A 17,020-nucleotide genomic window follows, 5' to 3' on the forward strand; every position below is an offset into this window, starting at 1 on the left:
GGGACTAAACAATTGTCCTCTGTGCATATATGTTGACAAGTTTCATGCTGATAGACAAGAACTTACCTTCTCAGTCTATTGCCTCTTCATTGTCTAATCCGGGCCTGGGGGCTGGGAGGTGACCTGTCTTGTTTTATTGCAGCAGAGAATGTTGATGTCCCCAAGCTGTTTGTGCTGTGCCATTCTAAATTTCAGAAAAGTCCCTTTAAAACAAGCCATGGTTCACCTCTACATCTGTAGGTATTGTAGAGAAATTTTTTTCAGATTTCAAAACAAAGGCACTGAAATCTCTGTTCTCCCCTTATTTTCTACGGCAAAACAGCCTGCCATTCTGCTATTGTTAAAAACACGGCAGGTGTGTAATCATTCAACAATGGATGTATTAATAACACAGGTCTGTGACTAAAAAGCTGTTTGATTATTTTCATCTAATTTCAATGTATTTTGGTGTGCTGAAAACAAATAAAATATTGAAAAAACTCCTAGACGTCGTGATTTGCCACAAAATGCAAAATTGTCTTCAAATTTATCACATTTTTTAAATTTTTGGTATTTTTTTTATATTATGGGTTTTTAACCAAATTTAAAGTCCAAATTACTATTAATTCACATAAGTGCATTTAAGATATAAAATGCCAAAAAACCTTAAAGGGGTTGTCCGAGTTATGTTAAAAAAATATAGCACTGTAACTCTGATGGTCAGCAATATATACATAAGCTAAGCAAGTTTTAGGGAAAAAAATTCTATTTCCTCATTTCCCTAGTTCTCTTCTGGCCCTTTGTTGTTATTTGCAGGTAAACAATTTCTGCCCCCCCCCCCCCCCCTTGCAAAGGGGGTGAATACAAGTGCTGCTCTGAGTGATATGTCTGACTACTGGGATACTTAGTAGCATGCTGTATGTGTAAGCCTCAGCCCTGAGTCTGTGCTTCTAATGGTAGAAGGGGTTAATCTTTCCTGAAGAATACAGTGGGTGGGATACCAAATACCCTTGTTTTCTGTGTCTATGGGACAGTCGAGACTGACAAAATCACTGGACCAAGAAGAGTTGGCAGCAGAGGGTGCTAACAGTCGGTGAAAAAAATGTCCTCCGAGAAACTTTGGTACCTTCCCATAAAGTTCTTCTACCACCTCTCCACATAAAATTGGTATTGATGAAGCAATTTGTAAAATCACTTGCAAGAGATGGAGAATGCTTCAAATACTTGGTCACCAAGTTTCCAGGCCTGTCGGAGGCAAAATTGAAGGAAGGTGTGTTCGTCGGACCAGACATTAGAAGGCTTATAGTTGATCAAGAGTTTGTCAATACCATGACGGATCCTCATAAAGAAGGCTGGATTGCATTTAAGGAAGTTGTACAGAAATTTTTAGACAATAACAAAGATCCTCACTACAAAAAGATCGTCGGACAAATGCTGAAAGCATTTCAAGCTTTAGGTTGCCTGATGAGTTTGAAAGTGCATTTCCTCCAGTCCCACCTTGGCTACTTTCCTGAAAATGTGGGAGCTGTGAGTTAGGAACGAGGTGAACGATTCTACCAAGACATTAAAGAGATGGAAAGGAGATACCAGGGAAAATGGAGCATTACAATGATGGCAGACTACTGTTGGATGCTTCAGAGAGACATTCCAGATGCTACTCACAAGCGTAAATGCACCAAGAGGAGCCTCACAGGGAAGAAGAATCGAGTTTAGTGTGTGTAGGTGAGCTCATTTCAGTTCAAAAAAGGATTTTCATGAAAAAATTGTAATAAAACTTTAATTGTATAAGTCGATTTCCATTTATTTTGAGGTATTGCATTATTTAATATAGTTACCTAAATTGTCAGGAAACGTGATGTCCTATGACAAAATGGAGGACATTTTCGGATTCAGCGCACCAAAAAACATTAAGATTACGTGGAATAACCAAAACAGCTCTTGAAAAACATTTTTTTGCAGACCTGTGTAATCAGTATGTGCGGCTACAGAGGTCACTGATGGCTTTGTTTCACTCAAACAATCTCTCTCTCTCTATATATATATATTTATTGATTGTTTCATCTACTTGACATCTTTACAGTGACGGTGCACAATACTGCAGGTATGATGCTGTACCCCTGTCACACCATTATCTTGATACTATAGGGTTCAGATACGCAAACCACACTGTTATTTCTCTATTGTCCATTGAGGTGGGGACAGCTCAAGTTAAAGCCCAAGTTCATCTTTTGAAAACAAAAGTAAATAAATGCACATTTATTTGCAGGTAAAAAAAAATGTTCAGTTATATTTTTTTTTAAGGATCCTGCAGAGCATTGCACTCGCGATCAGTAGATTACGGGTGCAATGTCAGGCTCCTGCAGACCCTCAGGCTTTTTCCTTGTACCTCTAATCATCTCAATTCATAAAGTATATTGGTGTTCTCTCTGTGCTGTGCCTACAGTTGGCAGTGACTATTGGTGTTCTGGCTAACACAGGACTCCTCTTTCGTGTCAGACCAGTATGTGTGGGGACTTGTTATGGACTTATTGAGCCGGAGCTGCAGTAGTGTTCTTGTCCTTGTTTCTTCGCTCCCAGCATTGTTTCAGTTTTTTTCCTAGTGCCAATAGGTCATCTTTTCTGCTTGGATACACACATTTCTGCTTAAACTACCTTTCCCTGCTGCGTCTTGGTGCTCTATAGCAGTGGCAGTTTTACTGGTCAATCCTTATGGATGCCTAATATCCCAGAGGGACAGTACTTATACGGTGGTTGAAAAACAGGATGAATCATAGGCTGCTTTGGCACAGGATCCTGCATCTTTCCACAAGTGGGTTGCCTGTCCTGAAAGAAGAAGATTGAGTTGATTTTCCAGCTCTGCTCCATGTACACGTTAGTGTCCATGTTGGGGGGGATGTCTCCTGGTGCTGCCCCCTTGCCTTTCTGCGCTGGTTAGACTGGAGGGTAAACAGAGGATCTTGGCTGACTTACACTATTAGAGGGCACTGCAACCGTGGTGGAAGGAAAGAAGATCAAGCGCAAATAGCAGAAGGTGCTTGACATGCTTCAAAAAGAAGACTTCCAGGACACATTCCAGAAGTGGCAGGAATGCTGGGAGCACTGTATTGCTGTGCAAGGGGACTATTTTGAAAGTGATAGTGTGTAAACCTAGATAAATAAAGTACTTTCTTGTAAACAGAGCTAGTCTAAAAAACCATTTGATACTACCTTGTATGTAGCCCCACGTATAAAAGTCCAATTCCGTGATGGCGCATATCTGTTGGCAGGAAGGGATTAATAGTCAGAAGTTGACACTATGAACCTTATTTATGAGAGAGAAATTGTGCCAGTCTGTGTGGTCCCAGTGCAGTAAGTAATGGGATTAAAAAAAAAGGTGGAACAGCATGATACCCTATACCAGGGTTTCTCAACCAGGGTTCCGTGGAACCCTGGGGTTCCTCCAGAGGTTGCCAAGGGTTCCTTGAGCCATGAGCAATTTTTGCCTCTCAGGTAAGTTCCCACTGACACCATTGATCTTTTTAGCAATCTGTAAGGGCGTAATTCTTCCCAATGACCACAATTGTAAAGAGCATTCTTACCTCTGGCTATCACACTAATGTATTAGTAGATTTGTAGATAAAAGTCATTTTAGCAGGGTTTCCCTGAGAGCGGAAGGTTATGTCTAGGGATCTCTGCATTGAAAAGGTTGAGAAAGGCTGCCCTATACCCTTGAGTTGGAAAAATTAGCTTTTTCCACAGTCTCTTAAAGAATATGTAAATTCAACATTTCCTATTCCTGATATGTGCCTGCTCTACCATGTACTTGTATGAAAAAGTATCCTGTTCTCTTTGTATTGCTTGTTTTGTGTGAAATTCCAGGTTTTTCTGCCAGTCCCTCTGCTTTCCTATTAAAAACTGACCACACTAGGCAGAATAACACACCGTGGTTGGTTCTCTAGATATGCTGGGAGCTCAGCCTGCTCTCCTCCAATGATCATACTTGTCCTGACATCCCCACCCCCTGCACAGCCTTTCACTGGGAAGATCAGCATCTGCATTTTCTCTTTCCCCAACTCTTATGCAGCTGAGAACAGAGGGAATGTGATCACTTATAAAAAAAAGGGAAACAACGGTATTATGTTTTATACACAAATATTTTGCCTTTCATTTCTATTTTAAATTGATTGGGTTGTTTTACAATCATTTTACAAATAAATATGTAAGAAAGTTCCAGCTCAGATACTGTATAATATTCATTAGGATCTCAGAGGACTATTTTAAAGGAGAAGATCATGAGGTTTTGCCTTGTTAAAAGAGTCAGCCCACACACAAAACTGCTGTCAGTATTTGGTAGATACAGAGAGGTTGAAATAATCAGCAGTTTCTGTATTTTTCTGGATTTCTTGAAGTGAGATCTTGATACCACATTTTGCAGCTCTGCCCATCTGCTGTGGTTATAATGAGGATGCCTCAGCTTCATTATGTCAATGTATCTGTAGTAGAGGGCAGATTTTTTTTGTCTTTTTTGCTGTGCTTACTACCCTGTGGACTATTTCTCCTTGCGATTCCACATTGTTACTCTTTGGACTATTTTGCCTCACTGTACCTTTACTGCGTTCACAACTGCACCTGTATGGTCCTGCAGCCACAGCCAGGACAACTAGCCCTCTGAGGACCCACCATTGGTCTGTGAAGGACCTCTGCCCTGTGTGTTGGATTTAACCCCTGCTGTGCCAAACCCTGCTCTGCTCGGATTTTTGCCCTGTGTGCTGCAAACTTAACTCTTGCTGTGCCCTATTTCCACCTGGAGGATCCCTGCCCCTAGTCATGCCTACTGTTGCCATGTGGAATGTTCCCTGTTACCTTACCATATTTCCTCCTGTACCTTCAAATATACATATTTCCTCGCCACCCCTCCTGTACCTTCAAATCACACAATAAATGCCCACACATTGGGTTCTATGTGATCAGTTTCCATGCTGCTAGTTCGTCACATTATTAATTTTTACAATACAGAGAATTCAGCAGGAATTGTAAGACCACTCCTGCATCAGGGGGGAACAGAACTGTGAACTCCAGCCGACCAACATTGTCACTGGTATCCCTAAGATATAGAAGAACCTGTGGTTAAACCCAGTCTTTTTCAACCAGGATGCATTCAAGTTTCTTCAGAGGTGCCTTGGGAAAATGCCTAAACGATGCCCCAAAATTACACATATGAGCCAGCGGGTGCATGATGGCCTGCCTTTTAGTTAAACAAAGCCACAATTGTCAGCGTCCTAACAACCAATTAAATCATAGGTTGATAAGGAGAACATTTGGCACCTTACCCCTCTCTGTCAGTACTGGGATCACATTAGCAGAGTGAGGGAGAGACAAACTGAGGGAGAAGAGAAAAGTTGGAGTACTAGTCAGTAGTAGTGTGCAAAAGTATATTTGCTTTAGAAGAATAAATCACATCCACACATGTAGGGTTTCCTACCTGTGTGGATATTGCTGCATTATGTAAAACAATTAGGTTTTTATTTTTTTTTACATTTTAGAATAGGGTGCCATGAAATTGACTTACCGTTTAAAGAACATATATTAATTTGTCAGTGCCTTGTCCCTAATTTTCCTTGTTATTGCCAGTGCTAAAACGGAACCTCAAGATCCATCCTCATCATGGAGATCTCTCATACCAGTGATTAAAGTGAATATCAGCACAGTAAGTAATATATTATTGTATGAAGATGGTTTGCCCTTTATGGATATACTTCCTTTCTAGTTTTTTTATCTGATGGGTCCAGGCTTAAATGTTTTTTTTGGTGTAGTCTACTGATAATATTGCTGTACTTCTTGATGCCATTTTTTCACAAGTTATTTGTGAGCCTTCACACATGTTCTAGTATGTGGAGGGGTGGATTAACTTGATTTCTTACAGTGAGTACAGCGACCTGCAGGCCTGATAGTAGCTGCAACTCCTGCATCCAGCCACTACCGCCAACCTTTCAAGTTTTCAGGTTAGGGTCTTTTTGCAAATCCAAGGTATAGATCAAAACAAACTAAGCAACCTACTAGTTTGTGCCAAGTATATAACACAAGTAAAGTTTTTGATAGATACTTTCATTAAATATTGAGTTAATGTTAGTGATGGGAGATAAATGCATTGTCTTGTTTTGAGCTTAAAGGCTAAGCTCCTCTGTACACTGTGTTCACAATTATTAGGCAAGTGAGTATTTTCACCAAATCATCATTTTTATGCACATTTTCCAACTCCAAGCTGTATAAACTTGGATGCTTATTGGATTTATGTATATCAAGTGATGTGTATTTGTGTAATGAGGTAGGGTGTGGCCTAAGGAAATCAACACCCTATATAAAGGTGTGCATAATTATTAGGCAGCTTCTTTTCCTCAGGCAAAATGATCCAAAAAGAGATTTATCTGACTCTGAAAAGTCAAAAATTGTAAAAAAAATCTTTCAGAGAGGTGCAGCACTCTTGAAATTGCTAAGATATTGGGGAGTGATCACAGAACCATGAAACATTTTGTTGCTAATAGTCAGTGGGGTTGCAAGAAACATGTTGAGAAATAAGACGCAAATTAACTGCCAAACATCTGAGAAAAATCAAACGCGACACTACCAGGAGCCCATTATCCTTCAGTGCTGTCATATTCCAGAACTACAAGCTCTGCGGTGCCCAGAATTACAAGGTCTTCAGTGCTTAGAGACATGGCCCTGGTAAGGAGGGCTGAAACCCGGCCACCACTGAACAAGACACATCAGTTGAAACCTCAATACTGGGCCAAGAAGATGAGAGTGACTCTTGACAGACCAGATAGATGAGCCCTTGGCTGGATCAGTAATGGGTACAGAGCTCTACTTTGACTCAGACACCAGCAGGGTGGAGGTGGGGTACTGGTATGAACTAGTATTATTAAATATGAGCTAGGTGGACCTCAAAATCAACTCCTTAATCTACTGCCAGTTTTTAGAAGACACTATTAAACAGTGGTACAGGAAAAAGTCTGCATCTTTCAAGAAGACCATGATATTTATGCAGGGCAATGTTCCATCACATGCATTGAAGTACTCCACTGCCTGGCTAGCCAGTAAAGGCCTTACAGATGAAAGGATAATGACATGGCCCTTCTTTCTCACCTGACCTAAACCTTATTGAAAACTTGTGGGCCCTTCTTAAATGGGAGATTTACAGTGAAGGAAAACAGTACACCTCTCTGAACAATGTCTGGGAAGCTGTGGTTGCTGCTGCACAAAAACTTAATCGTCAACAGATCAAGAAACTGACAGACTCCATGAATGGAAGGCTTTTGACTGTTATTAAAAAGAAGGGTGGCTATATTGGTCACTGCACATTTTCACAATGCATTTTCAAATCGTGGGCAGAATCTTGGCGATTCTGCCCACAATTTGAAACGCCCTAGTATGAATGAAGCCTAATAGTTGCCCAATAATTGTGTACACATAGATATTCTCCTAAGAAAGCTAAAACCTCACTTTTACTTTCTTAAAGATTCAGGTGTGAGGTTTATTAACATTTTGTATTGACCGAGAGAACTGTAGCTGTTCAATAATGTAATTAGTTCTCAAAGATGCAATGTGCCTAATTGTGCACACAGTGTAGTAACATTTTACATGTTATGCTCGTAGAAAAAAAAGCAGACGGGGAATCCTCTCCTTGCCCCCGGCTGTCAAAATTTTAAACCGGCGAAGATCCTCCTGCACAGAGGCAGACTGACAACTCATGGGGCCCCTGTGTCCTTGCCCAAACTCAAAAAACCTATGAAAAAGGTACCAGGGGCATCTCATGGGGCCCCCTACTGACCCCGGGCCCTCGGGCAGTGCCCGAGTTTCCTAATGGTCAGTCCGCCCCTGCTCCTGCATAGCCTCTTTATTGACAGATCTGTGAAGGAATGAACTACAAGTCCCATCTTCCACCGCAGTAGGTGGCTTGTAGTTATCAATGTACTGCGAGGGCACTGATGAGTGCCCTTGTAGTTCATTATTCTTCCTGCACATTGTTTTAGCTGCAAAAAAAGTGCACTTTTTTTTTGTAAACGTATTATTTAGAGGATGTTACCTTTTCACCAAAAATAATAAATTCATATTTTTTTTTTTGCAGGAGCCTGGAAACCATTGCACCAGTGATCAGCAGATCGCTGGTGACTTGCGTGCCTCCTGAAGATCTGTCAGTATATCTGCTTGCCCATACTGGATGTATATATAAGCAAGCAGATATACTGACAAGAAGAATCAATGAACTACCGTGGTAGTAGCAGAGACCTTTAGCAGCCCCAGCAGCCAATTGTAGTTATCATTTAAAGTCAATTTCTTGAAAAATTCATGATTTAATAGTAATTATTATTTTAATCAAAGGTTAAATGTTGCTGACTGACCTGACTGCATATTATATTGTAGGGACGCTTGGCATTTGGAAATCATTACCAGCCACAGACCTTATGTGTAAATTTTGATGATGCGTTCCTCACATACACCACTAAGCCTCCATCAAGCCACCTGGACCAGTTCATGCACATACTGAAAGGAAAACTGGAGAATGTCAGGGTGATGCTAGTGCCCAGTCCAAGATATGTTGGCCTTCAGAATGATGAGTAAGTTTTTTTATAACTGTTTTACTATAACTCACTTTTCACATTGGTCATGTGTTCTAACTGCATAGTTTGCTCTTCTTTTTTTTTTTTTTTTACATGACTGCGTAAATTAGCTTTAATGTGTAAATTGTTATTATGCTTGCACTTGCCATGATAATTTTGTGTAGACTACTTTGGCTCCCAAATGATTACATGCTGTTATATAGAATATAGACTACAAGATACCAGTTACACTGATTGCCAAAATTGTGGATACACCTTACATTTTTACAAACTTTTTCAGTTTAAAGTACTTTTATATAAAAATCTCTAAACATGTCATAGCAAATGTAAAATTTAATATAGTAAATGGATGCCTTAGCAGAGAAATATTTACATAAGTTAAATTTTGGCTGGAAATGTACCATAATGCATCTTGGCTATTATATAGCATAAAAATTATAATTTCAAGTTTGTCTCAATGTGTTTTTCAATAACGTGTTGGATAGCCTTTGACCTTAACTACTGCCTGACACCTTCTAGGCATTGACTCTACAAGTCTTTTGACATCCTCTTCTGTGATCAAATGATGCCATGAATTGACTATAGCGTCAATGAGTCCTCGCTTGTTGCTTGGATTCTTGCACGAGACCATGTGTTTCAATCTTGACCACAGATTTTCGATGCTATTCAAGTCAGGGCTATTTCCAGGCCAGGGAAGCAGAGGAATTTTCTTGTCGTTGAACCATTTAAGGCATTTATGAGCTGTATGGCATGGAACTCCATCCTGTTGAAAAGTAAATTCTGTGCCTTTGTCCGCTAAGTCGCTTATTGATGGAATCAACTTTGGTTCCAAACGGGCTACTGGTGACTTCCAGTAAAGGTCAATAACCCACAGAGTGGTGTTGCAGATAGTGTGAATTAGCCTCATTTTGTTAACCAGGATCCCAGGACTCAACACACTCAATAATCATATTTGCAAGGATAAATCCACCGGGGAGCCTGCCAGAGCAGAGGCCACTTCTGAAATTCTACACCTGATCAGAGAAAGACTAGGGCAAGCCCAAAATACATGTACAAGAGTACCGGCCAATCCACACCCTCGAAAACAGAGGTGCGATGTCTCCGGAAACATAACATGGAGTCTAGAAGGGGTATAGTACCAGCGAGTTAAAACCTTTAGAGCTGTTTCACAGACCGAGAGAGATCTAGATCCCTTTCCGTATATTCTCCACCATAGAATCCCAGTCCTTATCGGAAAATGTAACCCCACATTCAATTTCCCATTTCTGTCTATATAAAGGAGGCATGAGATAAATGGTAGTTAAAAAGGAGTGATATAAATCCGAGATAAGTCCCCTACCCCTGGGTGAATCACGGCTGATACATTCTAAATAAGTAATCGGGGACAAGGGTGTCAAACCAAAATGGGAATTGAAAAATTGTCGGATTTGCTGATAGCGAAAATGTTCATGAAGCGGAATATCAGATGTTGTACGTAGCGTATCATATGATATAAAAGAACCACCAAACTGAAAAGCTGATAGTCTAATGAAAGCATGAAAAAGCGGGAAAAAAAAAGCCTGTGGCGCGGAAAACCCTGTGATAAAACGCGGGTCACCGAAACACGTCGAGCCCGGCAGAGCTGGAGAGACAATACCCAATTTAGCTTTATAGCTGGACCAAAGTGTAAAAGAGTGGAACACAATCGAATTGTACATCAACAGTGAATGTGGGGAAATATTTGACCACAATAAACCCGGTAGATAAAATGGCCATATAGAGTGGGATTGAAATCTGACCCATGGCGTTGGGGAGTTAACAGTCTCCCATTGAGCTATTTGAGAAAAACGAGCCAATAGAAAATAAAGCCAAAAGTTGGGAAGGCCTAAGCCTCCCTGACTTTGCGATTTATTTAGGACCCGTGAAGTAAAGCAAGGACGTTTATTTCGCCAAATAAAGTGATACTAAGAGTGGGTACCCTGAGATATCAGGATGTGACCTTATATCATTAGCCAAGGGTTCCAGAACAAGCGCAAACAGAAGGGGCGAGAGCTGACAAACCTGACGGGTGCCCCTGCCCAGAGTAAAAAAGTCAGGGTTGCATCCTGGGAGTCTATTTCTTGTTTGAGGAGAGTTATACAAGGCCCTTACACCGGAAAGAAACTCGTCACCAAGACCCAATTTCTGCAAGAATGAAAACAGATATGGCCAAAGGACACAATCAAAGGCCTTATTGAAGTCAAGACTCAATAACAATACCTCCGTAGAATGCAAATTGGCATCCTGGGTGACATTTAAAGTGAGACGTATATATTATCAGTGATGAGCCTGTCAGGAATAAAACCCGATTGATCAGATGAGACCAAGACGGAGATAATAGGGGCCAACCTATCTGCCAATATATGGCTAAAAATCTTTAAATCATTATTCATCACAAAAATGGGTCTATAATTTTGTGGTAAAAGGTGATCCTTTAGGGGTTTGGGCAACAGGGACTTGTTGGCCAAAAGCATCTCATCAGGAAACCTGCCACCCCCCCCTTCCCCTCCACAGAACCTCATTGAACATAGATACTAAAGAAGGGGCTAAAAGAGGGGCAAAGTGTTTGTAATAACTAGCCATGAACCCGTCTGGGCCCGGCGCTGTGGAGTTCTTCATCGTGCCAATCACCCATATCATTTCCTCCATGGTACAAGGGACATTAAGAGATGACATCTGAGAGGGTGTAAGGGTAGGAAGAGCTAAGGAATCAAGCCAAGAGAGTTCCTGGGGAGGGGAAATCGCCAACAGGGAGGAATAAAATTCCCGAAAAATATCTAACACTTCGTGGGGTAGAGAAGTAACATTACCATGCTTATTACGCAATTTATATATATGCGGGGGTGCGGATTGAGTGATTAAGTTTCCGGGAAAACATAGTCGATGCTGCGTTACTATGCAATAAAAAGGATGCTCTTGACCAACTTAGAGCTTTTTCCGTTTTATGTGATAGTAAAGTATTTAATTCTAAACGCTTCTGTGAAATCAGGTTCATGTTCAAAAGGGATGGGTTACCTACGCGTGTTTTATAATGCATTTCCAATTCTTTAGTGAGCTTCGGAATTTCTTTCCAACGATCCCTATTCTTGGCAGCCGCCAAAGAAATAAGGCGGCCACGAAGAACTGCCTTATGGGGCCACCCACTGCATGGCTGGGGAAATGTCAGGAGTATTGTTCAGTCGAAAATACTCTTGGATTGAAGTAGATACTTCTTGGCGAGATTTGTCATCTGTGAGCATAGAGTCATTCAACCTCCAGGAGTAGGGAGTAGTTGCTAGGCCTATAAAGTAGGCACGATTCTGGCGCAAAACCAAATCCCCTCAAGCATTCTCCCTCTTCAAATCCGCCTTCCTCACCTACACCTCCTCCCTCCACGCCGCCAAACAAATCTACTTCGTAACCCTCATCAACACCCTCTCCTCCAATCCTCGTCGGTTCTTCTCCACTTCAACTCCCTACTCTCCCCCCCCCCCACCCAGTACCTCACTCACCGCCCACGAGATTGCCATTCACTTCCAAAATAAGATCAACGCAATTCGTAAGGACATTGCCAATGCTCCACCTAGCCGCCCTCCCACTACAACACCTCCAATGCTCCCCTCCTCTGACCTCGCAACCGCCCTGCCCCCCACCACCCTTAACATCCCGCACACCATAACCCCCCCAACACTCCGCTCCTTCAGCTTTGCCACCACTGAGGAGGTCACCAAGGTCTTCTCAGAAGCCCACCTTACCACTTGCCCCCTTGACCCTGTCCCCACACAAGTCCTCCGAGCACCCTCCCCCTCCATCCTACGCTCCCTCACCCACATCTTCAATCTCTCCCTCTCTACTGGCGCATTCCCCTCCCCCCTAAAGCACGCGCACATCACCCCCATACTCAAAATACCCTCCTTAGACCCCACTGACCTGAACAACCTTAGACCCATCTCTCTGCTGCCATTCACTTCCAAGCTCCTTGAGCGCTTAATCTACAATCGCCTAAGCGCCCACCTCACTGACAACAACCTCTTCGATCCACTGCAGTCTGGCTTCCGTCCCCTACACTCCACCGAAACTGCCCTACTCAAAATCACTAATGACCTGCTAACCGCCAAAGCTAATGGCCACTACTCAGACCTCCTACTCCTTGACCTCTCCGCAGCCTTCGACAGAGTTGACCACCCCTTCCTCCTCGATAAACTACACCCCCTTGGCATCAGAGACTCCGCTCTCTCCTGGCTGTCCTGTCTCTCCCAACGCTCCTTCAGCATTGCCTATTACGCTACCACCTCCCCCTCTCTCCCCGTCTCTGTTGGGGTCCCCCAAGGCTCTGTCCTCGGGCCCCTTCTCTTCTCCATCTACACCTCCTCCCTTAGCAAACTGATATACTCCCACGGCTTCAACTATCACCTCTACACCGATGACACGCAAATTTACCTCTCCACCCCTCAACTCACCCCTTCAGTCTCTGCCCGTATCATCCACCTGCTGAACGACATATCAGACTGGATGTCGCTCCACTTCCTCAAACTGAACCTTTCAAAAACCGAGCTCCTAATTTTCCCCCCAGCCCGCACCCCCCCCCCCACCCTCTCTATCACGACCAACAACGCCACCATCAGTCCCACCCCGCAACCCAAAGTCCTAGGTGTCACTCTAGATTCAAACCTGTCCTTCCAACCCCATGTCCAATCGCTAGTAAGCTCATGCAGGCTCCACCTCCGTAACATCTCCAAAATACGTACGTTCCTAACCCCAGACACTACTAAACAACTCGTTCGCTCTCTCATTATCTCACGCCTGGACTACTGCAACTCCCTTCTCACCGGCCTACCTCATCACAGACTATCCCCGCTTCAGTCAATCCTGAACTCAGCGGCCAGATTCATCCACCTTACCAATTGCTCTTCTTTTGCCACCCCCCTCTGTCATTCCCTCCACTGGATTGCCCAACGCATCAAATTCAAACTACTAACACTGACATACAAAGCCATTCATAACACTGCCCCGAACTACCTCACCGACCTGATACCCAAATACCACCCAACCCGTAATCTTCGCTCCTCACAAGACCTCCTACTTTCTAGCTCCCTGGTCTCCACCTCCCACGCCTGACTGCAGGACTTCTCCAGGACTTCCCCCATCCTCTGGAACTCACTACCCCAATCCATCAGACTGTCACCTACCCTCCTCACCTTTAGGCGCACCCTGAAAACCCATCTCTCCAGGGAAGCCTACCCCACTCTCACCTAACTGCCGATCTCCTCCACTCCTCCTACCACTCCATCCCCCACAGCCACTTCCTCCTGTGCCACTATCCCCTACCTCCTAGATTGTAAGCTCAAAAGAGCAGGGCCCTCGAACCCCTCGTGTATTGTTTTGTTACTGTACTGTTTCATGTACTGTCCCCCACTACAATGTACAGCGTTGAGCAAACCTTTTGGCGCTATATAAATACTGTATTATAATAATAATAATAAAGTATAAAGGCAATAGACAATTTCGCAATATTATGATCCGACCAGGAACACATCCGTACCGCTGCTGTGGTGAAATTATCCAGGAAGATCGTAGAGAAATATATGTAGTCTAGCCTAGCATAAGAGTCGTGTGGATGAGAATAAAATGTATAATCCCTAGCACCCACATCATGTGTCCTCCGGGAATCGACCAAGTGAAAGGACTCTAAGTGTTTAGAAAGAGATTTAGGGAAGGCCAGAGAGGTAATTGAGGAGGAACTTCTATCTAACAATGGATTGGCCACCAAGTTAAAATCACTGCCTACCAACAGATGAGGGGACAGGAACCTATTAAGGGAAGCAAAAAAATTTGAATAAAAAGGTTGCTTGAGCTGGGTTTGGTGCATAAACTTTGGCTGTGGTAAACGCACGGCCCAACAGTGTGCCCTTAATTATAATAGACCTGCTGTCAGAATCACGATATACCTGTTGTATTTCCAAAGGAAACGAGTTGTGAAGGAAAATTGCCACACCTCTTATTTTAGTGGAACGTAAGGGGTAAAATGCCTGCTTATACGATTTGTGAAAAAACGTAGGATGTTTAGCTGCTGCAAAATGGGTCTCTGGTAGTAAGAGAATCTTCACCCCTAGCCGCCTAAATTGGAGGAATGCTGTCTAGCGCTTATTCAGAAAATGAAAACCCTGGACATTATGTGAAAGGCATTGTATCACCATATGTACTTACAAAAGAAAGCGCAAATAACTACCATATCGTACCGGCAAGATCTACATCCTGAGAAAGTGACCTATAAAATTCAGTACCCAAAAATTCTGAAAAACTGGTTGAAGATTGATCCTGTCGTTGGATGGAATATCCAAGCACCAACTGGGAGGCAAGGAGATTCCCATAAGCTTGTATGACTATGATCATGTACTGGCATAAACAAAGCAAAAACATAAAACAATAGAGATAGGGCACGAACAGCCCCTATAACAAAAGAGATCAAGACAAATCATGGATCGACCCACGCAAAAGCAGTCTGCCAGCCCAAGGCCAGGGCCTAATCACTCATATGAAACTTGTAGCACGTCATGTTATTAGGGGTATACGCCCCAGATTGATTGAAACAGCTAATAAAAGGCATCAGTGGTATATCCCAGTGGTTAAATACAATAGTGGAGAGAAACCGAAGGCGAGAATCCCTATCATCTCGCTTCCTGTCTGACTCCCTCCTCTCCCGCCTTGGGGATGCTGTGTTCCAAATAGGAGATATGCAGGAAGTGGAAGGTGGGCGTTGAGGCGTGGGAGCATCTGCTAGACCCAATTTCACCAGGATTTCTTGCCCTTCAAGAGGATTGGTAGCCATATATGTGCTTCCATTGGGTGGAATAATCAGCTTGAAGGGAAAGCCCCATTTGTTGCGGATTTGAGCCGAGGCTAGGAATGACGTGACCTCTTTCATCTTCCGGTGTTTCTGCAACATGGCCTCAGAGACATCAGGAAAAATCTGTAATGGTGAGCCTTCTAAAGTAATCCCAGGGGTATTACGAGCAACCCTAAGAATATCCTCTTTAATCAGGAAGTCTTTCATGCACAGAATTATGTCACGAGGAGGCTTGTTGATTGGAGGCTTTGGACGCAGTGCTCTATGTATTCGATCGCAGGTAAAGGATTTAGTATCCTGATCTGGAAGAAGGGACTAGAAAAACTTAGTTACAGCCTGTGAAAGGTCAGTCGTCTCCGGGATCCCACGAATTCGAAAATTATTTCTGCGGTTACGGTTATAGAGATCCTCTACTTGCTCCGGTAACTGAGTAAAAGCATTGCTCAGAAGGTCGTGGTCCCTGGAGAGCTCATCATAGGCCAAACCAAGTTTATAATGTTCTCCTCTAAACGATCCGTTTTAGCCCCCAGTGCAGCAATTTCCTGCGACAGGACATTAGTGCTTTTATGGAGCTCAGATTGAAATTTGGTGGCCACTTTAATATACATAGAATTCAGACAAGACTCCAAGTCCCCTCTTGTAAGCTGCTGCGTGTACTCACATTCCATTGCACATGAATTGGGAGCTGTGTCCTGTCAGGAATGGGATGGGGAAGCTCTGCCGGCGCCATCTTGGGACATGCTTCTTTGCTCCTGTGCCCCCAATAGGTACATTGTAATGGATTTTTGTGCCGCTCCCTTACCTTGTTTCTTGGATGACGGCATGCAGGGCACTCTCCTGGAGGTGATCGGAAGGATTGTGGGCTGTGATATAACTTAAAAATGTGATGAAGTGTGGTGCAGGTATAAGATAATGGCTGGTCCAGGGCTATTAAAGTGTTACTAAACACACAACAGTAAAATCAGTCTGTAAGGGGTTAATCCCCCGCATTATGTAAAAAGTCTGTTTGATCCTGTCTTCTCTGATCCTCCCCCTTTTCCAAAGTCCCCAATCCATCAATCCATCTGCTGATAGTACAGAGCCATAGGAGGCACTCTGCACATGGTCAGTTTGGTGTGTATTGTTAGAGAGTTTTTTTTTATTGTCCAGACAGAAAGTCAGGGTTCATGCAGCCTTAAAGGATAGTCAGAGGAGAATGAAAACTCCTCCTACAAGCATTAACCAGTGCTCGGCTGGACACTGATAGAAGTCACAAGACTGCCATATACTGCTGATGAGAAAGATTTAGCATTTTATAATTACTAAAATAATTGTGTTTCCATGTTCTGTGTACTGTGGGAGACCAGATATAGTGAATATAGCATCCTGGGTTTAGTAACACTTTGAATATTTACTGGCTGCATGCTTGTCTCAGTTTAAGGCAGGCCATAGACGGGCCGTTTATCGGCCATCAAACGAAAAATCGGTCGGCCCCGTTGCCGATACTGTCACCCTTGTATTTTTTGCGGATTTTCCAGCATGACCAATAAAAATAAATGAGGAGATCCACGAAAAACGGCCGAGTGGCTGGCCCCACTAACGGTGTGATTATCGGCTGATT

At 43.1% G+C, this 17,020-nt stretch overlaps 1 protein-coding gene across 11 annotated transcripts in view; it reads left to right on the forward strand.

Moving 5' to 3' along the window:
- Window positions 1-17,020, forward strand: part of BLTP1 (bridge-like lipid transfer protein family member 1) — a 478,785-nt gene that overhangs the window by 118,827 nt on the left and 342,938 nt on the right. For all 11 annotated transcript variants that reach the window (XM_089672161.1, XM_089672163.1, XM_089672166.1 and 8 more), the window contains exons 7-8: window positions 5,590-5,665; window positions 8,380-8,573. In XM_089672161.1, coding sequence (XP_089528287.1) covers window positions 5,590-5,665; window positions 8,380-8,573 — 270 coding nt within the window. The remainder of the gene's footprint in view (window positions 1-5,589; window positions 5,666-8,379; window positions 8,574-17,020) is intronic.

The sequence above is a fragment of the Staurois parvus genome, unplaced genomic scaffold (assembly GCF_062004578.1).
Source record: "Staurois parvus isolate SC_StPar_1 unplaced genomic scaffold, SC_StPar_1.0 ptg000122l, whole genome shotgun sequence".
Taxonomy (NCBI): Eukaryota; Metazoa; Chordata; class Amphibia; order Anura; family Ranidae; genus Staurois; species Staurois parvus.